This window comes from Delphinapterus leucas, chromosome 8 (assembly GCF_059928025.1).
Source record: "Delphinapterus leucas isolate spDelLeu-1000000601 "Yukka" chromosome 8, BTC_Dleu_Yukka2, whole genome shotgun sequence".
NCBI lineage: Eukaryota > Metazoa > Chordata > Mammalia > Artiodactyla > Monodontidae > Delphinapterus > Delphinapterus leucas.
Window position 1 is genome coordinate 87,208,405 of NC_143136.1, and position 17,760 is coordinate 87,226,164.

Here is a 17,760-nt window from a genome sequence, read left to right on the forward strand (position 1 = left end):
TGAAAATGACTTTGGAAAATAATGATAATCATTTATAAAAATCACAGAGGTAAGTATTTTATTTTCATAGTTTTGCCTTAAGGAACTTGAAGTTTTAGAAGAAATCATTTGGGTCCTAAAATATTTCTAAGTATGCCTGTATCCTTGACTTTTCTTTAGTATAAATAATCAAATATGGTAGCCATATGAATTATAAGATTGGATGGCATTGTGACCAGTGATGGTTTATTTTGTAGATAAGTAGGTAGTATGTCTACAATAGGCCATAAAAGATGATGACATAGAAGATGAAAACCACGAGCCAAATGTCATTTCCTACATTATAGGTCATGGATGGCCAGAGACTTGACATCAATATCCCAGAGTAATATCTTGCTTAGAGCACTCAAATTTCTATGTTACTGTTAAGATTATAAATTTTTAATATTATTTTTTTTCCAACTAATTTCAATGTGCATTAGAGTGTTTAGTGACTGTGTAGCTCTCTTTGACTCAGTTCTTCTCAAAATCTCTCAGTGATCTAGAAGAGGGGGAGGCACTGGCCTGGCTTGGGTATCAGCTAAGAAGTAGGGCAGAAGTGGGGTTGGAGGAGATGAAGAGGAACAGATAATCGGATAAAACTCACCACAGTAATGGGAGGCCCTGGATCTAGAGGCAAATCAAATATATGCAGGGGAGATTTAAAACAAAAGCAATAGCCAGAAAGGGAATTGAAGTAACCAACAGGCCACCAGAGTAGCATGAAGATTACTTTAAACTAAAAGCATGTGGACAAACAGCAGCCTAAGAAAGAAACATTATCTAGACTTAAGGAAAGCCTCCTGAAAATGCCATTGCCATTGACCCACCGTCAGAGAAAAATGACGCTTAGCACTAGGAGTTACAAATTTACTTCCCCTCCATCTTCCTCTTGGGGGGCTTCCAGCCTGGAAAAATACTGCCCATTATCATCAGGATGGAAAAGCCCAACAGAACCTTCCATACTTTCCTACTGAAGCCCTAAAACTCGCCCCTTTTGTTAAGTTGGTTTTAAACCTTTACTCTGGCTGATCAGTGAATCACTGTTTGTAGAGTGCTTCTGCACACATGTGAAATAAACTTTTCTCCTGCTAATCTGTCTGTTGTCAATTAATTCTCATGCCCCCAACCACTAGAATGTAAGTTGGTAGAGGAAAAGTTTTCCTCCCAACACAACCTTAGCTGGAAAAGGCCAGAGTGGAATTTTAAGCTAAATATTTAGGAGCAAAAAGTAATGAACAAACCCATTTGAGATGAAAGATCAAGGGTGGGATAGGGGAAAACAGGATTGCGATCATGCACCAAAAACACCACTGACATTGAGCTGGCAGGGCTATGATGTTGACTGGGCCACCACAGTTTACAGCAAAAAGACTAAATAAAACAAACTAGCTACCTAATCTTTTTCTCAGAAGAAGTCTTTTTAAAATTTACTTTACATTGCTTGAAGCATTACAGTGCACCTCCTTGCTAAATCGTCTGTCTGATGAAAAATAGGTAGAGGGTTTAAGATTATGTAATTTTCTGTTGTCACAAGGTAAAATATAAAATTGAAAGGTAACAACAATAGAAGAGCATTATAACAGAGAGGCACTTTCCTGGAACATAACTGGAATACATGTCTTGAGAATAATCAACCATTCTTTTAATAAAGTAGGATAATCATAAGAATATGAATAGGATAGAAGAGCAGCATCTTTTTAAAATACCTGAAGGATAAAAATACACAGTCTTGCTGAATGAATATCCAAGAGTCAAGGACACTCTCCAAAGTTCAAATTCAATCTAATTCTTTGCTATCTTTTACGTTAAGGCCAAAAATGAATATTAACCATTTTTATTAACTATGACCCTCATTTTTTAAATACTAAAGCTTGCTAGTGCAAAATGCTTCCAAATGTGGTGATATTTATTTTTCAATTTATGCATAAATGTTATGCAGGTAAAGTTATAATATGCCTAATAAACTATACAAAACTCTATTATTCTTGCATTGAGTTGTGAACTTACATTCTTAACCACTTAAATTAAGAAACTTTGCAATGTTATCTAACAGCCATGGTAGTAATCATTGGCATAGTCAGTGTAAACTAAACTTTATAGAAGAGGTTTTGGTCTCAATGTAAAAGACCACTGACCTGAAGAATATAGAAAGCTGGAAAAGACATTCTGAGTTTCTATAAGAACCAAATATCTTGCTCAGAATTCTTATCTGGTTTAGTTTCATCTTCCTTCCTGAATTTTTCATCTTCCTTCCTGAATTTTTTTTTTCCTGTCCTTCAGGTTTAGCTTCCCCTTCATATCTATTTTTCAGATTCTAAGAGTCAAAAAATATTTTTAAAATAGTTGTACTATTTTTAATATTTTAAATATAAAATGTTTAAATAGTTAAAAATATTTTAAAATATTTTCAGTTCCAGCTTTATCAGTAATCACTGGGGAAGGATAAGAAGTACATAAGATTAGGTTATTTTCCTTAAGGGATTTACAATATAGCTAAGAATATGAAACTAATGAAAGTAGACACCTCTAAACTGCCTATTGTAGAGCACTGATTATTAATGCAATAGACATTCAGGGAGGGCTAATCAGTGGTTGAGAAGGTTGATATTAAAGAGGGTAAGCATTGAGGTAAGCAGAGAGTATGAAGGGTTTCATAAGCAGAAGAGTAAAAGCAGAACATAAAAGAAGGAGAAAAAGATGAATCCTAATTTAAGATTCCTGCATGGTTAGCTAAGCCCAAATGGAGCATCTTCTCAATAATCATGTTCAATTTGGGGAGGGAAGCACCTTCTGTTCCACTCAACCTCCTCTCCCCACCTCAACAATTTTTATTTTCTTATTTATAAAAATTAGTGTGGTAGAGTTTAGCCAAGAACTAATCATGAAAACACTAAATTGAATCCTAAATATTAACTGCTTTGTTAATCATTTAGAAAATAAAATAATTGCATATGATGTAGATGTGTCAGTTCAAGGGAGGAACTTAAAATTTTAAATATTTCAAAAGTTTTACTATTGATTCTGCAACTAACTTGCCATAATACCTTATTTACTGATCCTCAGTTATTTCATCCAGTGTTGAATGACACAATTCCTCGGGTTCCCTGTGCTCTAAAATTCTAAGAATCTACTATACACCTTTCCAAATATTAGACAACCTGGTGTGATTTTTAAAATTCTTATATGAGATGTTGAATGATAGCTTTTGAAATAATACTTACATTTTGGCCCACTTATCTAGTTCTTCTTCCAGATATGTTTTAACCATTTTTGGTTGAAGCCCAAGAGAATTTCCCAAGAAATAGATGGCTTCTTCATCCTTATTCACTAAAGATAAATCAACTGAAATAGAAGAAAAGGGAAAATATACTTATTCAATTAATTAACATTCTTCCATTTGGCATTGTTAATCCACTACAAACAATGAATGTAATTAACTCCAAGAAAGATGACACATATCTTAAAATTCCTCCCAAGGATAACATCAGGTTCTCTGAAAAATAATCTTTTACATTTATATTTTAAAATACAGTTTAAACAGAGAGATGCTTTTGTTCAGGTCTGTCATATTTATCATGCTCCACGAGAAAATCTAGATTAACAGCTACTCCCAATCATAAATAGCCAATAGAAAAGAGTTAAAACCAGAATTTTTACAGAAATTATATCAGCCTATCTAGTCATAGCAGAAGGTTACCAGGATTTAGACAAGTAATAATCCTGGTGTTGTAGATCAGGCAAATTAAAAAAATCTAAATGATTATTTATATATCTGAAGTAGATATATTGAATTTATAGATTTTTGTTCTTTGTATGCATATAATATTAATACATATGTAGGCAAAGATTATTCTCTATATCTACTTTTTACTCAAATAAATCAGAACTTTAGTGATTTGTTTTATAATTTTTCCTTGATTGCAGTAAATGCAATTTCATTAGCAAACCAATCTATATGCTTCAAGTATTTTCTAGAAATGCACAAGTTTATAATTGTGTTCTACTAAGTTTTATATTGATTCTATGGGAAGAAAGATTAAGCTTCTTGCTGAAATTTGAATCATTTGGTAGTATACTTGTCTTTATTTAGACTACTTAAATCTTTGCAGGCTTTTTAAAAGCATACCATCTAATTCAACCTACTTTTATAGATCCTGTGTCACTTTTTCATTGGCATTTCTTAAGTCAGACCCAATCAAAGAAGTGTAAATACTGTTCACACATTTAAATTTGATTAATTAACAGTTCTTTGTCGATCTAGAGAACAAATACTGAAGGATTTTTTTTAGAATCCAGAGATTTTAATTGGTGTACCATGGCTCAAATTTCAACTAAGCATTCAAATAAGTAGTTTAAAGACTAAACATGTTCTGTGTGTGTCAGCCTTATCAACTACCCAGGAAGAGGAGGCAACCACCCAGATCTCTGCTCCCATTTTTTTTTTTTTTTTGTCTTGTTCTTTCATTGGTGACGATTTTACAGATAAATAGGTATTGGGTTACTTTTACTTAGAAAGTCATTTTTAAAATGTGTTCAGTGTGAAAAAAAAGCGGAATTGTAAGCTGAATTATCTCATCTCATGCCTCCCCAAAGTGTGGTTCCCCATCCTAAACTATTTTCCTTTTACTTGGTTGAGTTTTGTTTTTTTTTGTTTGTTTGTTTTTTGTCTCAAAGCACATCAAATGTCACCATGTGAGCATTCAGTTGGCATTATGTAAATAGGTAGAATAGAGTATCAAGAAAGTGCTTTGGTAATTACCCACAAGAATGAAGAGATAACACACCACTCTCCAACCTAATGCCATCAGATCTTTACAACATGAAAGACAAACAGGACTTTAAGCTGTGGGGGCCTAGGCTTCTCTTCTCTGAAGAATGATAAGAAAATTTCTTATTAAAAGTTGGTACTCTTGGCAGTCATGGGGTTCAGGACATGCTACCTCAAAATATGGCACCTTGGACTTCTCTGGTGGCACAGTGGTTAAGAATCTTCCTGCCAATGCAGGGGACACGGACCTTGGTCCGGGAAGATCCCACATGCCGCTGAGTAATTAAGCCCGTGTGCCACAACTACTGAGCCTGTGCTCTAGAGCCCACGAGCCACAACTAGTGAGCCTGTGTGCCACAATTACTGAAGCCCTTGCACCTAGAGCCCGTGCTCTGAAACGAGAAGCCACCACAATGAGAAGCCTGTGCACCGCAATGAAGAGTAGCCCCTGCTCACCGCAATTAGAGAAAGCCTGCACACAGCAACAAAGACCCAAAGCAGCCAAAAATAAATAAACTAATTTTTTAAAAAGTATTTAAAAAAATACAGCACCTTGGCATATTGGATGTTTTAAGCTGAAGGAATTTGAGAAATGGCTAGTGTAGGAAGAACTTTCTGACCTTCACCTAACCAAGTCATGAGATACTCACATCATAAGATAGCTGCCAGCACACCCTGGAAGAAGATGTGACTAGTATCCATATCAAATCCAGCTCTCCCACCAAAAGCATTGGGCACACGCAGTCTGCACAGGGATGCTCCAACCTAAGAACATCCCTTCAAGACCACAGTAGGTAACTGTTTCATGTAAATTCATAGAGGCAAAGTTAAGTGAACTGAAAAGTCAGAAGAACTACCCACAATTGAAAGAACAAGAGGAAGCCGTTGAAAAAAGTAATAAAACATAAATAATTTACCAAAGAATTCAAAACATTGATAATAAAAATGTTGACTGAATTAGGAAAAAATAATTGATCTAAACACTGATATTTTAACAAGGAACTAGAAAATATAAAAAAGACCCAATCAAAACTAAATAATTCAGTAGCTAAAATAAACACATTAGAAGGAATGAATAACAGACTAAGTGATACAGAAGAATGCAAAAGTGATCTGAAAGATACAATTATGGAAATCACCCAGTTGGAACAGCAGACAGAAAAGTAAATTTTTTAAAAACTGAAAGCAATTTAAGAGATGTCTACGATAACATTAAGCATGCCAATATTCACATTATAGGGATTTTAGAAGACAGAGAGAGAAGGGGATCAAAAATGTAATGAAGAAATTATGGAGATTGGTTCAAGATGGTGGAGTAGAAAGACGTGCTCTCACTCCCTCTTACAAGAACACCAGAATCACAACTAACTGCTGAACAATCATTGACAGGAAGACACAGGAACTCACCAAAAAAGATACCCCACATCCAAAGACAAAGGAGAAGCCACAATGAGATGGTAGGAGGGGCACAATCACGATAAAGTCAAATCCCATAACTGCTGGGTGGGTGACTCACAAACTGGAGAACACTTATACCACCGATATCCACCCACTGGAGTGAACATTCTGAGCCCCACTTCAGGCTTCCCAATCTGGGGGCCTGGGAACGGGAGGAGGAATTCCTAGAGAATCAGACATTGAAGGCTAGTGGGATTTGATTGCAGGACTTTGACAGGACTGGGGGAAACAGAGACTCCACTCTTGGAGGGCACACACAAAGTAGTGTGCACATCGGGACCCAGGGGAAGGAGCAGTGACCCCATAGGAGACTGAACCAGACCTACCTGCTAGTGTTGGAGGCTCCCCTGCAGAGGCAGGGGGTGGCTGTGTGTCACTGTGTGGACAAGGACACTGGCAGCAGAAGTTCTGGGAAGTAATCCTTGGCGTGAGCCCCCCCAGAGCCTTCCATTACCCCCACCAAAGAGCCTGGGTAGGCTCCAGTGTTGGGTCGCCTCAGGCCAAACAACCAACAGGGAGGGAACCCAGCCCCACCCAGCAGCAGACAAGTGGATTAAAGTTTTACTGAGCTCTGCCCACCAAAGGAACAGCCAGCTCTACCCAGCATCAGTCCCTCCCATCAAGAAACTTGCACAAGCCACTTAGATAGCCTCATCCACCAGAGGGCAGACAGCAGAAGCAAGAAGGACTACAATCCTGCAGCCTGTGGAACAAAAACCACATTCACAGAAAGACAGACAAGATGAAAAGGCAGAGGGCTATGTACCAGATGAAGGAACAAGATAAAACCCCAGAGAAACAACTAAATGAAGTGGAGATAGGCAACAACCTTCCAGAAAAAGAATTCAGAATAACGAGAGTGAAGATGATCCAGGACCTCGGAAAAAGAATGGAGGCAAAGATTGAGAAGATGCAAGAAATGTTTAACGAACACCTATAAGAATTAAAGAACAAAGAAACAGAGATGAACAACACAATAACTGAAATGAAGACTACACTAGAAGGAATCAATAGCAGAATAACTGAGGCAGAAGAACGGATAAGTGACCTGGAAGAAAGAATGGTAGAATTCACTGCTGTGGAACAGAATAAAGAAAAAAGAATGAAAAGGAATGAAGAAGGCCTAAGAGACCACTGGAACAACAATAAGCACAACAGCATTCACGTTATAGGGGTCCCAGAAGGAGAAGAGAGAGAGAAAGGACCGAGAAAATATTTGAAGAGATTATAGTTGAAAACTTCCCTTACATGGGAAAGGAAATAGCCACCCAAGTCCAGGAAGTGCAGAGAGTCCCATACAGGATAAACCCAAGGAGAAACACATCAAGACACATAATAATCAAATTGGCAAAAATTAAAGACAAAGAAAAATTATTGAAAGCAGCAAGGGAAAAACGACAAATAACATACAAGGGAACTCCCATAAGGTTAACAGCTGATTTCTCAGCAGAAAGTCTACAAGCCAGAAGGGAGTGGCAAGATATACTTAAAGTGATGAAAGGGAAGAACCTACAACCAAGATTAGGATCTCGTTCAGATTCGATGGAGAAATCAAAAGCTTTACAGACAAGCAAAAGCTAAGAGAATAAAGAACCACCAAACCAGCTCCACAACAAATGCTAAAGGAACTTCTCTAAGTGGGAAACAGAAGAGAAGAAAAGGACCTACAAAAACAAACCCAAAACAATTAAGAAAATGGTAATAAGAACATACATATCGATAACTACCTTAAAAGTGAATGGATTCAATGTTCCAACCAAAAGACACAGGCTTGCTGAATGGATACAAAAACAAGACACATGTATATGCTGTCTACAAGAGACCCACTTCAGACCTAGGGACACATACACACTGAAAGTGAGGGGATGGAAAAAGGTATTCCATGCAAATGGAAATCAAAAGAAAGCTGGAGTAGCAATACTCATATCAGATAAAATAGACTTTAAAATAAAGAATATTACAAGAGACAAAGAAGGACACTACATAATGATCAAGGGATCAATCCAAGAAGAAGATATAACAATTATAAATATATATGCACCCAACATAGGAGCACCTCAATACATAAGGCAACTGCTAACAGCTGTAAAACAGGAAATTGACAGTAACACAATAATAGTGGGGGACTTTAACACCTCACTTACACCAATGGACAGATCATCCAGACAGAAAATTAATAAGTAAACACAAGCTTTAAATGACACAATAGACCAGATAGATTTAATTGATATTTATAGGACATTCCATCCAAAAACAGCAGATTACACTTTCTTTTCAAGTGCACACAGAACATTCTCCAGGATAGATCACATCTTGGGTCACAAATCAAGCCACAGTAAATTTAAGAAAATTTAAATCATATCAAGCATTTTTTCTGACCACAGCGCTATGAGATTAGAAATGTATTAGAGGGGAAAAAAATGTAAAAAGCACAAACACATGGAGGCTCAACAATACGTTACTTAATAACCAAGAGATCACTGAAGAAATCAAAAAATACGTAGAGACAAATGACAATGAAAACATGATGACCCAAAACCTATGTGATGCAGCAAAAGCAGTTCTAAGAAGGAAGTTTATAGCTATGCAAGCCTACCTCAAGAAACAAGAAAAATCTCAAATAAACAATCTAACATTACACCTAAAGGAACTAGAGAAAAAAGAACAGACAAAACCCATAGTTAGCAGAAGGAAAGAAATCATAAAGATCAGAGCAGAAATCAATGAAGTAGAAACAAAGAAAACAATAACAAAGATCAATAAAACTAAAAGCTGGTTCTTTGAGAAGATAAACAAAATTTATAAACTATTAGCCAGACTCATCAAGAAAAAGAGGGAGAAGACTCAAATCAATAAAATTAGAATTGAAAAAGGAGAAATCACAACTGACACTGCAGAAATACAAAGCATTCTAAGAAACTACTACAACTAACTCTATGCCAATAAAATGGACAACCTGGAAGAAATGGAAAAATTCTTAGAAAGGTATAACCTTCCAAGACTGAACCAGGAAGAAACAGAAAATATGAACAGACCAATCACAAGTAATGAAATTGAAACTGTGATTAAAAATCTTCCAACAAACGAAAGTTCAGGACCAGACGGCTACAAAGGTGAATTCTATCAAACATTTAGAGAAAAGCTATCACCCATACTTCTCAAACTCTTCCAAAAATTTTCAGAGGAAGGAACACTCCCAACTTCATTCTATGAGGCCACCATCACCCTGATACCAAAACCAGACAAAGATACTACAGAAAAGGAAAATACAGACCAAGATCACTGATGAATATAGATGCAAAAATCCTAAACAAAATACTAGCAAACAGAATCCAACAACACATTAAAAGGATCATACACCATGATCAAGTGGGAGTTATTCCAGGGATGCAAGGATTCTTCAATATACATATATCAGTCAATGTGATAAACCATATTAACAAATTGAAGAATAAAAACCATATGATCATCTCAATAGATGCAGAAAAAGCTTTTGACAAAATTCAATACCCATTTATTATAAAAACTCTCCAGAAAGTGGGCATAGAGGGAACCTACCTCAACACAATAAAGGCCATGTACAACAAACCCACAGGAAACATCATTCTCAATGCTGAAAAACTGAAAGCATTTCCTCTAAGATCAGGAATGAGCCTAGGATGTGCACTCTTACCACTATTATTCAACATAGTTTTGTAAGTCCTAGCCATGGTAATCAGGGAAGAAAAAGAAATAAAAGGAATACAAATTGGAAAAGAAGAAATAAAACTGTCAGTTTGCAGATAACATGATACTATGCATAGAAAATCCTAAAAATGCCACCAGAAAACTACTAGAGCTAATCAGTGAATTTGGTAAAGTTGCAGGATACAAAATTAATGTACAGAAATCTCTTGCATTCCTATACACTAATGATGAAAAATCTGATAGAGAAATTAAGGAAACACTCCCATTTACCATTGCAACAAAAAGAATAAAATACCTAGGAATAAACCTACCTAGAGAGACAAAAGACCTGTATGCAGAAAACTATAAGACACTGATGAAGGAAATTAAAGATGATACCAACAGATGGAGAGATATACCATGTTCTTGGATTGGAAGAATCAATATTGTGAAAATGACCATACTACCCAAAACAATCTACAGATTCAGTGCAATCCCTATCAAATTACCAATAGCATTTTTTACAGGACTAGAACAAAGAATCATAAAATTTGTATGGAGACACAAAAGACCCCAAATAGCTAAAGCAGTCTTGAGGGAAAACCGTGGAGCTAGAGGAATCAGACTCCCTGACTTCAGACTATACTACAAAACTACAGTAATCAAGACAATATGGTACTGGCAGAAAGACAGAAATATAGATCAATGGAACAGGATAGAAAGCCCAGAGATAAACCCAGGCCCCTATGGTCAACTAATCTATGACAAAGGAGGCTAGGATGTACAATGGAGAAAAGACAGTCTCTTCAATAAGTGGTGCTGGTAAAACTGGACAGCATCATGTAAAAGAATGAAATTAGAACATTCCCTAACACCATACACAAAAATAAAGTCAAAATGGATTAGAGACCTAAATATAAGACCGGACACTATAAAACTCTTAGAGGAAAACATAGGAAGAACACTTTTTGACATAAATCACAGCAAGATCTTTTTTGGCCCACCTCCTACAATAATGGAAATAAAAACAAATATAAACAAATGGGACCTGATGAAACTTAAGAGCTTTTGCAAAGCAAAGGAAACTATAAACAGGATGAAAAAACAACCCTCAGAGTGGGAGAAAATATTTACAAATGAATCAATGGACAAAGGATTAATCTCCAAAATATATAAACAGCTCATGCAGCTCAATATTAAGAAAACAAACAATCTAATCCAAAAATGGGCAGAAGACCAAAACAGACATTTCTCCAAAGAGGACATACAGATGGCCAAGAGGCACTTGAAAAGCTGCTCAACATCACTAATTATTAGAGAAATGCAAATCAAAACTACAATGAGGTATTACCTCACACCAGTTAGAATTGGCATCATTAGAAAATCTACAAACAACAAATGCTGGAGAGGGTGTGGAGAAAAGGGAACCCTCTTGCACTGTTGGTGGGAATGTAAATTGATACAGCCACTATGGAGAACAGTATGGAGGTTCCTTAAAAAACTAAAAATAGGGCTTCCCTGGTGGCGCAGTGGTTGAGAGTCTGCCTGCCGATGCAGGGGACGTGGGTTCGTGCCCCGGTCCTGGAGGATCCCATGTGCCGCGGAGCAGCTGGGCCCGTGAGCCATGGCCGCTGGGCCTGTGCGTACGGAGCCTGTGCTCCGCAACGGGAGAGGCCATGGCAGTGAGATGCCCGCGTACCGTAAAAAAAAAAAACAAAACTAAAAATAGAATTACCATATGACCCAGCAATCCCACTACTGGGCATATACCCGGAGAAAACCATAATTCAAAAAGACACATGCACCCCAATGTTCATTGCTGTGGTATTTACAATAGCCAGGTCATGGAAGCAACCTAAATGCCCATCAACGGACAGATGGATAAAGAAGTTGTGGTACATATATGCAATGGAATATTACTCAGCCGTAAAAAGGAAAAAAATTGTGTCATTTGTAGAGATGTGGATGAATGTAGAGACTGTCAAACAGAGTGAAGCAAGTCAGAAAGAGAAAAACAGATATCGTATATTAACGCATATATGTGGAACCTAGAAAAATGGTACAGATGAACCGGTTTGCAGGGCAGAAAGTAAGCAACTTTAAATTGGATACTAGGCTTCCTTTTATTTTACACTTCCATAATTTTACAAAGTGCCATCCTGTGTTACATAATAAAATATAAACCAAATATGACAGTTATGTGACCCAATCTCATCTTAAAATCATATTAGCTAATGCTCTTGGATTATGACTATCCAAAATTGTACCCGCCACAGTTAATCTGAAGAAAAAAGGAAATTAGACTGAATTATTAAGTATGTGAAACCCATTTTGGTGGATCAATTCTATTCAACTTGTAAACTTTTTCATCGATGGAAAATGGAGCTAAGCCAAATATGAAAAATTGTTTCATTTTTTTTACCTGTGCTACCTAGTTTTTTTTAAACAGAACATCCTCCAAAACAAGAACAAAGTCAGTTTACTGTATTAATTTTTTGAAATGCAATATGCATTTCTTAGGCATTGATTTTATTTATTTAATTATTTTTTGTAAGTCATACATGCCTCAACACACAAAGATGGCTACTTATGTAACATCCTCCCTAATATGTCCAAGTTCCAAAATAATATTTTCTCTTAGACAAATATATTATCATGAACTAGGTGCCACAAAACAAGAGGTATTCTAGTACTGTATTGAAAAAGAATTGTTTTGAGATCTGAGTGCTTAAGAGAACAAGTAAATGCATCTGCTACAATTTTCAATCAGTAACTCTATTGTTCAGAGAACTAGATGACAGTATAAGAACCCTGTAAGTATTTTCTTCAGAAGAGGAGAGGAAACACATAGAATCTGAGACTAAGGTAGGCTGACAAGTTGGATTAATACCACCAGGAGCCTGCTGTTTTGTGGACACAATTGCAATGGCTCTATTATGTAACAGAACAATGATTTTCAAAGATTTATGATGAACACATGCAGTAGCAAATATGTTAATAAATTAATTAAGAAAAGTAAAACCCTTTCCAGTATTCTTACTTGGAGGCAGATCCTGCATTTTGGGAATATAAAAACACTCTCTGAAGTGCCTCAGCTTATCTTCCTCATCGAGGCGGAGGGCAACCCTCTCATCTGTTGGGTGACATCTAAGTTCAGATGCGATGCGTCGGACTGTGTTAGCTGGTAACTCAAGAGGTGAAGGTTCCATTATAACTTCTCCTCTAAAAATTAATTTGAAAAAAATTAAAAATAATCTAGCCACCATCATTTTTTTTTGGTAGAAAATTAGCTTTTAGTTAAAACACCTTTTGTTTTAACTAAGCTTCTCATCTTCCCAACCTCACGAATAATATAATTAACAATCAGCATTAAACCCCATGCCTGAGTTTTTCTCATGCACATAATAATGAAAATAATAGTGACTTAGGGATGCTGAAAGGACTGAATTAGGTAATGGTGCTCAAGACAAAGTAAGCTCTCAATAAGTGTTAGCTCTTTCCATTTTTATTTTCTGAGAAGTGGTCCAAATTAATGTTCAAACATATATAATGTCAGCACTTTTTCCTTTAGGTGTCTTACTAGGAGGTAACAGTAAAGATGCTTTTGTGAAAAGTATAGAAGAGCAGTGCCCCAACTAGCTTATCCTCCTTCTCTCTAGCCCACCTCCACTCTCTCCTCCCCAATGATTCTTGGATCATAGTTTTAAAAATATGAACATATATACAATAGAACCTTAACAAATTCTTTATTGTGAATAAAAACAATATCGATGAAAAAGTATTTAAACACCTTAAATAATGTTAGTAATTTTTGCCATATGAAGACCAAAGAGATCTACCTGCTGCTGCTAATGAGAGACTTCTCTTTCACAGTCATACACAGCATCTTTTTTTTTTTTTTTTTTTTTTTGCGGTACGCAGGCCTCTCACTGTTGTGGCCTCTCCTGTTGCGGAGCACAGGCTCCAGACACGCAGGCTCAGCGGCTATGGCTCACGGGCCCAGCCGCTCCACAGCATGTGGGATCTTCCCGGACCGGGGCACGAACCCGTGTCCCCTGCATCGGCAGATGGACTCTCAACCACTGCGCCACCAGGGAAGCCCCCAGAGCATTTTTGAACAAAGCAGGACCCTTTCTTGAAACCACATCCTGCTTCCTTTAGTCATCATTTAACACTTCCCACCCTTTTGGAAAGAAAACTTAAATTTTGGAAAGGGATAAATGACAATGGAGTTTTATATTTATATTTATTTTGTAATTAGTTTTTATATTTGTATTTTATTTCCCAAAGTTTTAGTTTTTTGAAATTGAGCAAGAATAGGAGAGGCTTCCTGTTTAAGATGGCAGTGCAGGAAGATACTGAACTCACTTGACCCCACAGACACAATGAGTCTACAACTACATATGAAGCAGTTTCCTCTGAAAAAACCTAAAGGCTGGCTGAGCATCAACTACACATCAGGAGAACGAGGGGAAAACCACACTGAAGTGAGTAGAAGAGGCTAGGACACAATCTAGCCTTGACACCCTCTTGCCCGTGTGGTGACCCACAGTCTGGAGGGAATCAAAACCTGGAGCTTTTCTGTCTATCAAGTGTGTCTTTACTATAAACCCATTACTTATGGTAGCTTGATTGAGTTACTATTGAACTGTATTCTACCTGGGCGCCTGAATCTTGTTTAATTTATCTTTGTAGTCAACCCATTCCTGAGCAGTGCCTTTCAGATAGAGTGTTCCCCCCGAAATGGCAATTGAATAAGATTCACAAAATAGCTTGGTGAATTATTTGACAGGATTAATGACTGTTACTAGAGGAATACCCTCCTCATTCCAACCACAGAGGAAATAATTAAAGGAACATTTTCAATGGGATTCAGAATCAAGAGAGCTTGCCTTGTATTTGAGACTTCCTTTGGAGAGTCAGCACTTTCAGAGTTCATCAGGGTTGACTCTAAACTCTAACTGGGTTATCTAAATCAATACACAAATTAATTTTCTACCATCATATTAGCAATAAAATTCAACTTCATTTAAAAAAAATATTTGTATTAACTCATTAGCCTCTTTATATTTGTTTCTTATTTAATCCCTTTAACAATTCTGAGGGATCAGTGTCATTTTCCCCTATTTTGAGACCAAACTCTGGAATCAATAGAGTAGAAACAAAAATGAAAGAGAAGGATAATAGAGCTCACAATTTGGGACTGCACTTGCCTGAGGAGCTGAGTCAAATTGTGCTTGTCTTTGACAGGGCATGTGGGTGGAATGTGCAGAGAAGAATTCCTGACCCAAGACTTGAACCTCTCACTTCTTTTTCTTTCAATCTTGTTTCTTGATTTTCCTTTCGATGTTTCTTTGGTTCATTCCCTTTCTCTCCCTTTATTTCTTTTTTCAGCCCTGTACTCAGTCTGCAAAGCACCACAGGCTATTACTCTTTTTAATCCTTTCAGTGCCAGCCAGGCAAAGGTTAAAGTGCTGGTCCTACTTCTGGGCCTGTCATAGCCCAGGTGTCAAAACCTCACCTGCACTGACAGTAAGATACCTGCTGGTGAAATAGTCTTTCCAGAAGAGCAAACTGGGTACCACTCTGCCAACAGGCACAGCTTCCGACAGAACAGAAGTAGGGCTTCCCTGGTGGCGCTGTGATTTTGTTATAACAGAGAAGACTAAAGTAAACACTTTAGAAAACTAAACAGAAGCAGAAAGCTTTATTACACTTTTCTTCCTAATATACTTTATTTTTTTTTGCTATATTCTCCCAAATCAAAATCTAAATCTTAGTTCAAAAGTACAGTTTGGGGGCTTCCCTGGTGGCGCAGTGGTTGAGAGTCTGCCTGCCGATGCAGGGGACACGGGTTCGTGCCCCAGTCTGGGAAGATCCCACATGCCGCAGAGCGGCTGGGCCCGTGAGCCATGGCCGCTGAGCCTGCACGTCCAGAGCCTGTGCTCCGCAACAGGAGAGGCCACAGCAGTGAGAGGGCCGCGTACCGCAAAAAAAAAAAAATTCCAAATTTTATACTTCATGTATTTAGTGTTAATTTTATTTTAAAAGTGGACATGTACATATATGGTCTTAGGCGAGTCTCCTAACATTTCTCTGCTGCAATGTTATGTAAAACTATCTTAAATTCTACTTCAGAAGATCATGGTTAGGATCAAATAAAATTATTTAAGTAAATTCCTTTCTAAAGAGATAAAAGATAGTCTCATAATATATTTTCATATTAGTACCTTGTGATGGAAATTGCCATTTTACTGTCAATTTAGCTTTTGAAATTTTGTAAATTGTGTTTTCAATTTTATTTAGACAGCTAAAACTTTAAAGCTGAAACTCTTATAATCATAAAAAATTTTTTATGGAATTATGGAATTCAGGATCTCCTAGTTACCCACAGGTCTAAGGTTAAATAGTTAAGTAAATGAAAATGAGTACCCAGTAGTTAATCTTTACACAGTTTCAGGTTTCATGCCTGAAATGAGCAAATTATTCACTTGAGTCCAAAGATTAGAACCTGGTAAAGCAAATTATGAAGAAAGTGTGTAGCTTTTCATTGAGAAAGAAAGTATTACTTAATATATGTGCATAGAACAGTGTTCTTTAAATATATCATTGTTTGAGGAATGAGTGACATCACTGACATAGCTGCATACTTCATATCTAAGCTTATATGAATTATATGCTGAGTTTCACATTAATAAGTTCAATGCATTTGCTCCAATATTACTACCTAAAAAACACCCCTCCGTCCTCAAAGTAAAAGCAGGAAAGAAAAAAGAAACTCTTTTAGCTATATAGAAAAAATGTGTATCAACTTTCCATTCTTAGGCAAACATTTCACAGAGTGAAAGGGGAAGAAACCTCACTCAAGAAATCGACACTTTCACTTCTCTAAACAAAAATTGAGTATGACTAACAGCACTAAAGACAACTAGAGTTACCAGAAAACAAAAGACCTAAAGTTTATTTAATAATTTGAATTTTGATCAAATCTTATCATTTAAACTCAAGTACCAAGATTAACTTATTCAACTATAACTATCTTTTAGTAGATGAATTGCAGTATACTATTGACATCAATTCTTTTTTTACTATATTGGTAAAAATCTCTTCATTTAACTCGCAATTTTAAAGGTGAGAACACTTTTAGGGTGTTGCACTGTTTTTATGAAAATAATTTGGAGGAGAAAAAGAGAAGAAACTGGCAGAAGAAACCTCTAAAGCATTATGACAAGAATTCTAGCAGAATATTCCTTTAGAAAAATCACTGAATGTATATTTGTGTACAGAGTATATATATCAGTGTCTCAGGGCTTACCGGCTAGGATTTCAGTGGGGTCCACAGCTCCCAGTATTTCTGCTTCAACAAAAAAAAAACCTCTCAAGAGTTCCTTACAAATTTATAGGCCAGACTTCTGGGTGAGAAATTGAAAGCACTTCTGCTCAGACTCCACCCTCCGGGGAATCTGTGAGCTAACTTTAGTTCTTCCCACTCTGTATGCTGATTGTAAATCTCCAATCACTGACAAACATCTAAACAAAATGCTGCTTCTGCTCTCTATTTCAAACACTAGGGGCTCTGCTTAGGGCAGCTCCATAAGGGGCTCTGACCTTTACACTTAGATAAACACTTCTTTGTCCTCCAACTAAGACCTTTGAGAATGTGAGCTATATCCTATAATAATCCTATAGAGTAAATAGATTATCCTCATTTTTGTGTGAAATGAACCAATGAGTTTGTCCAGGAACTAAATCCCCAAATTTGCAATCCTTCCTTGCTTTGGGCTATGGAATACACTAAGGACTGGAGAAAAGTTCTTTCCCAACTCTGGGAGATAAGGAAAACTTAG

The 17,760-nt window shown here is 36.8% G+C and overlaps 1 protein-coding gene across 3 annotated transcripts in view; it reads right to left on the reverse strand.

Moving 5' to 3' along the window:
* The window catches only part of KYNU (kynureninase), a 90,207-nt gene extending 72,656 nt beyond the window's left edge, over window positions 1-17,551 (reverse strand). The window contains exons 1-3 of one of the 3 annotated variants that reach the window (XM_022569647.2): window positions 17,229-17,551; window positions 12,954-13,135; window positions 3,243-3,363 (exon numbers count right to left, since the gene is read on the reverse strand). In XM_022569647.2, the coding sequence (XP_022425355.1) occupies window positions 3,243-3,363; window positions 12,954-13,122 (290 nt within the window). In that variant the 5' untranslated portion in view covers window positions 13,123-13,135; window positions 17,229-17,551. Of the gene's footprint in view, window positions 1-3,242; window positions 3,364-12,953; window positions 13,321-17,228 lie in introns of those variants that run through there. The other 2 variants (XM_089916870.1, XM_022569648.2) reach the window with 2 other exon arrangements.
* Window positions 17,552-17,760: the final 209 nt, after the last annotated feature.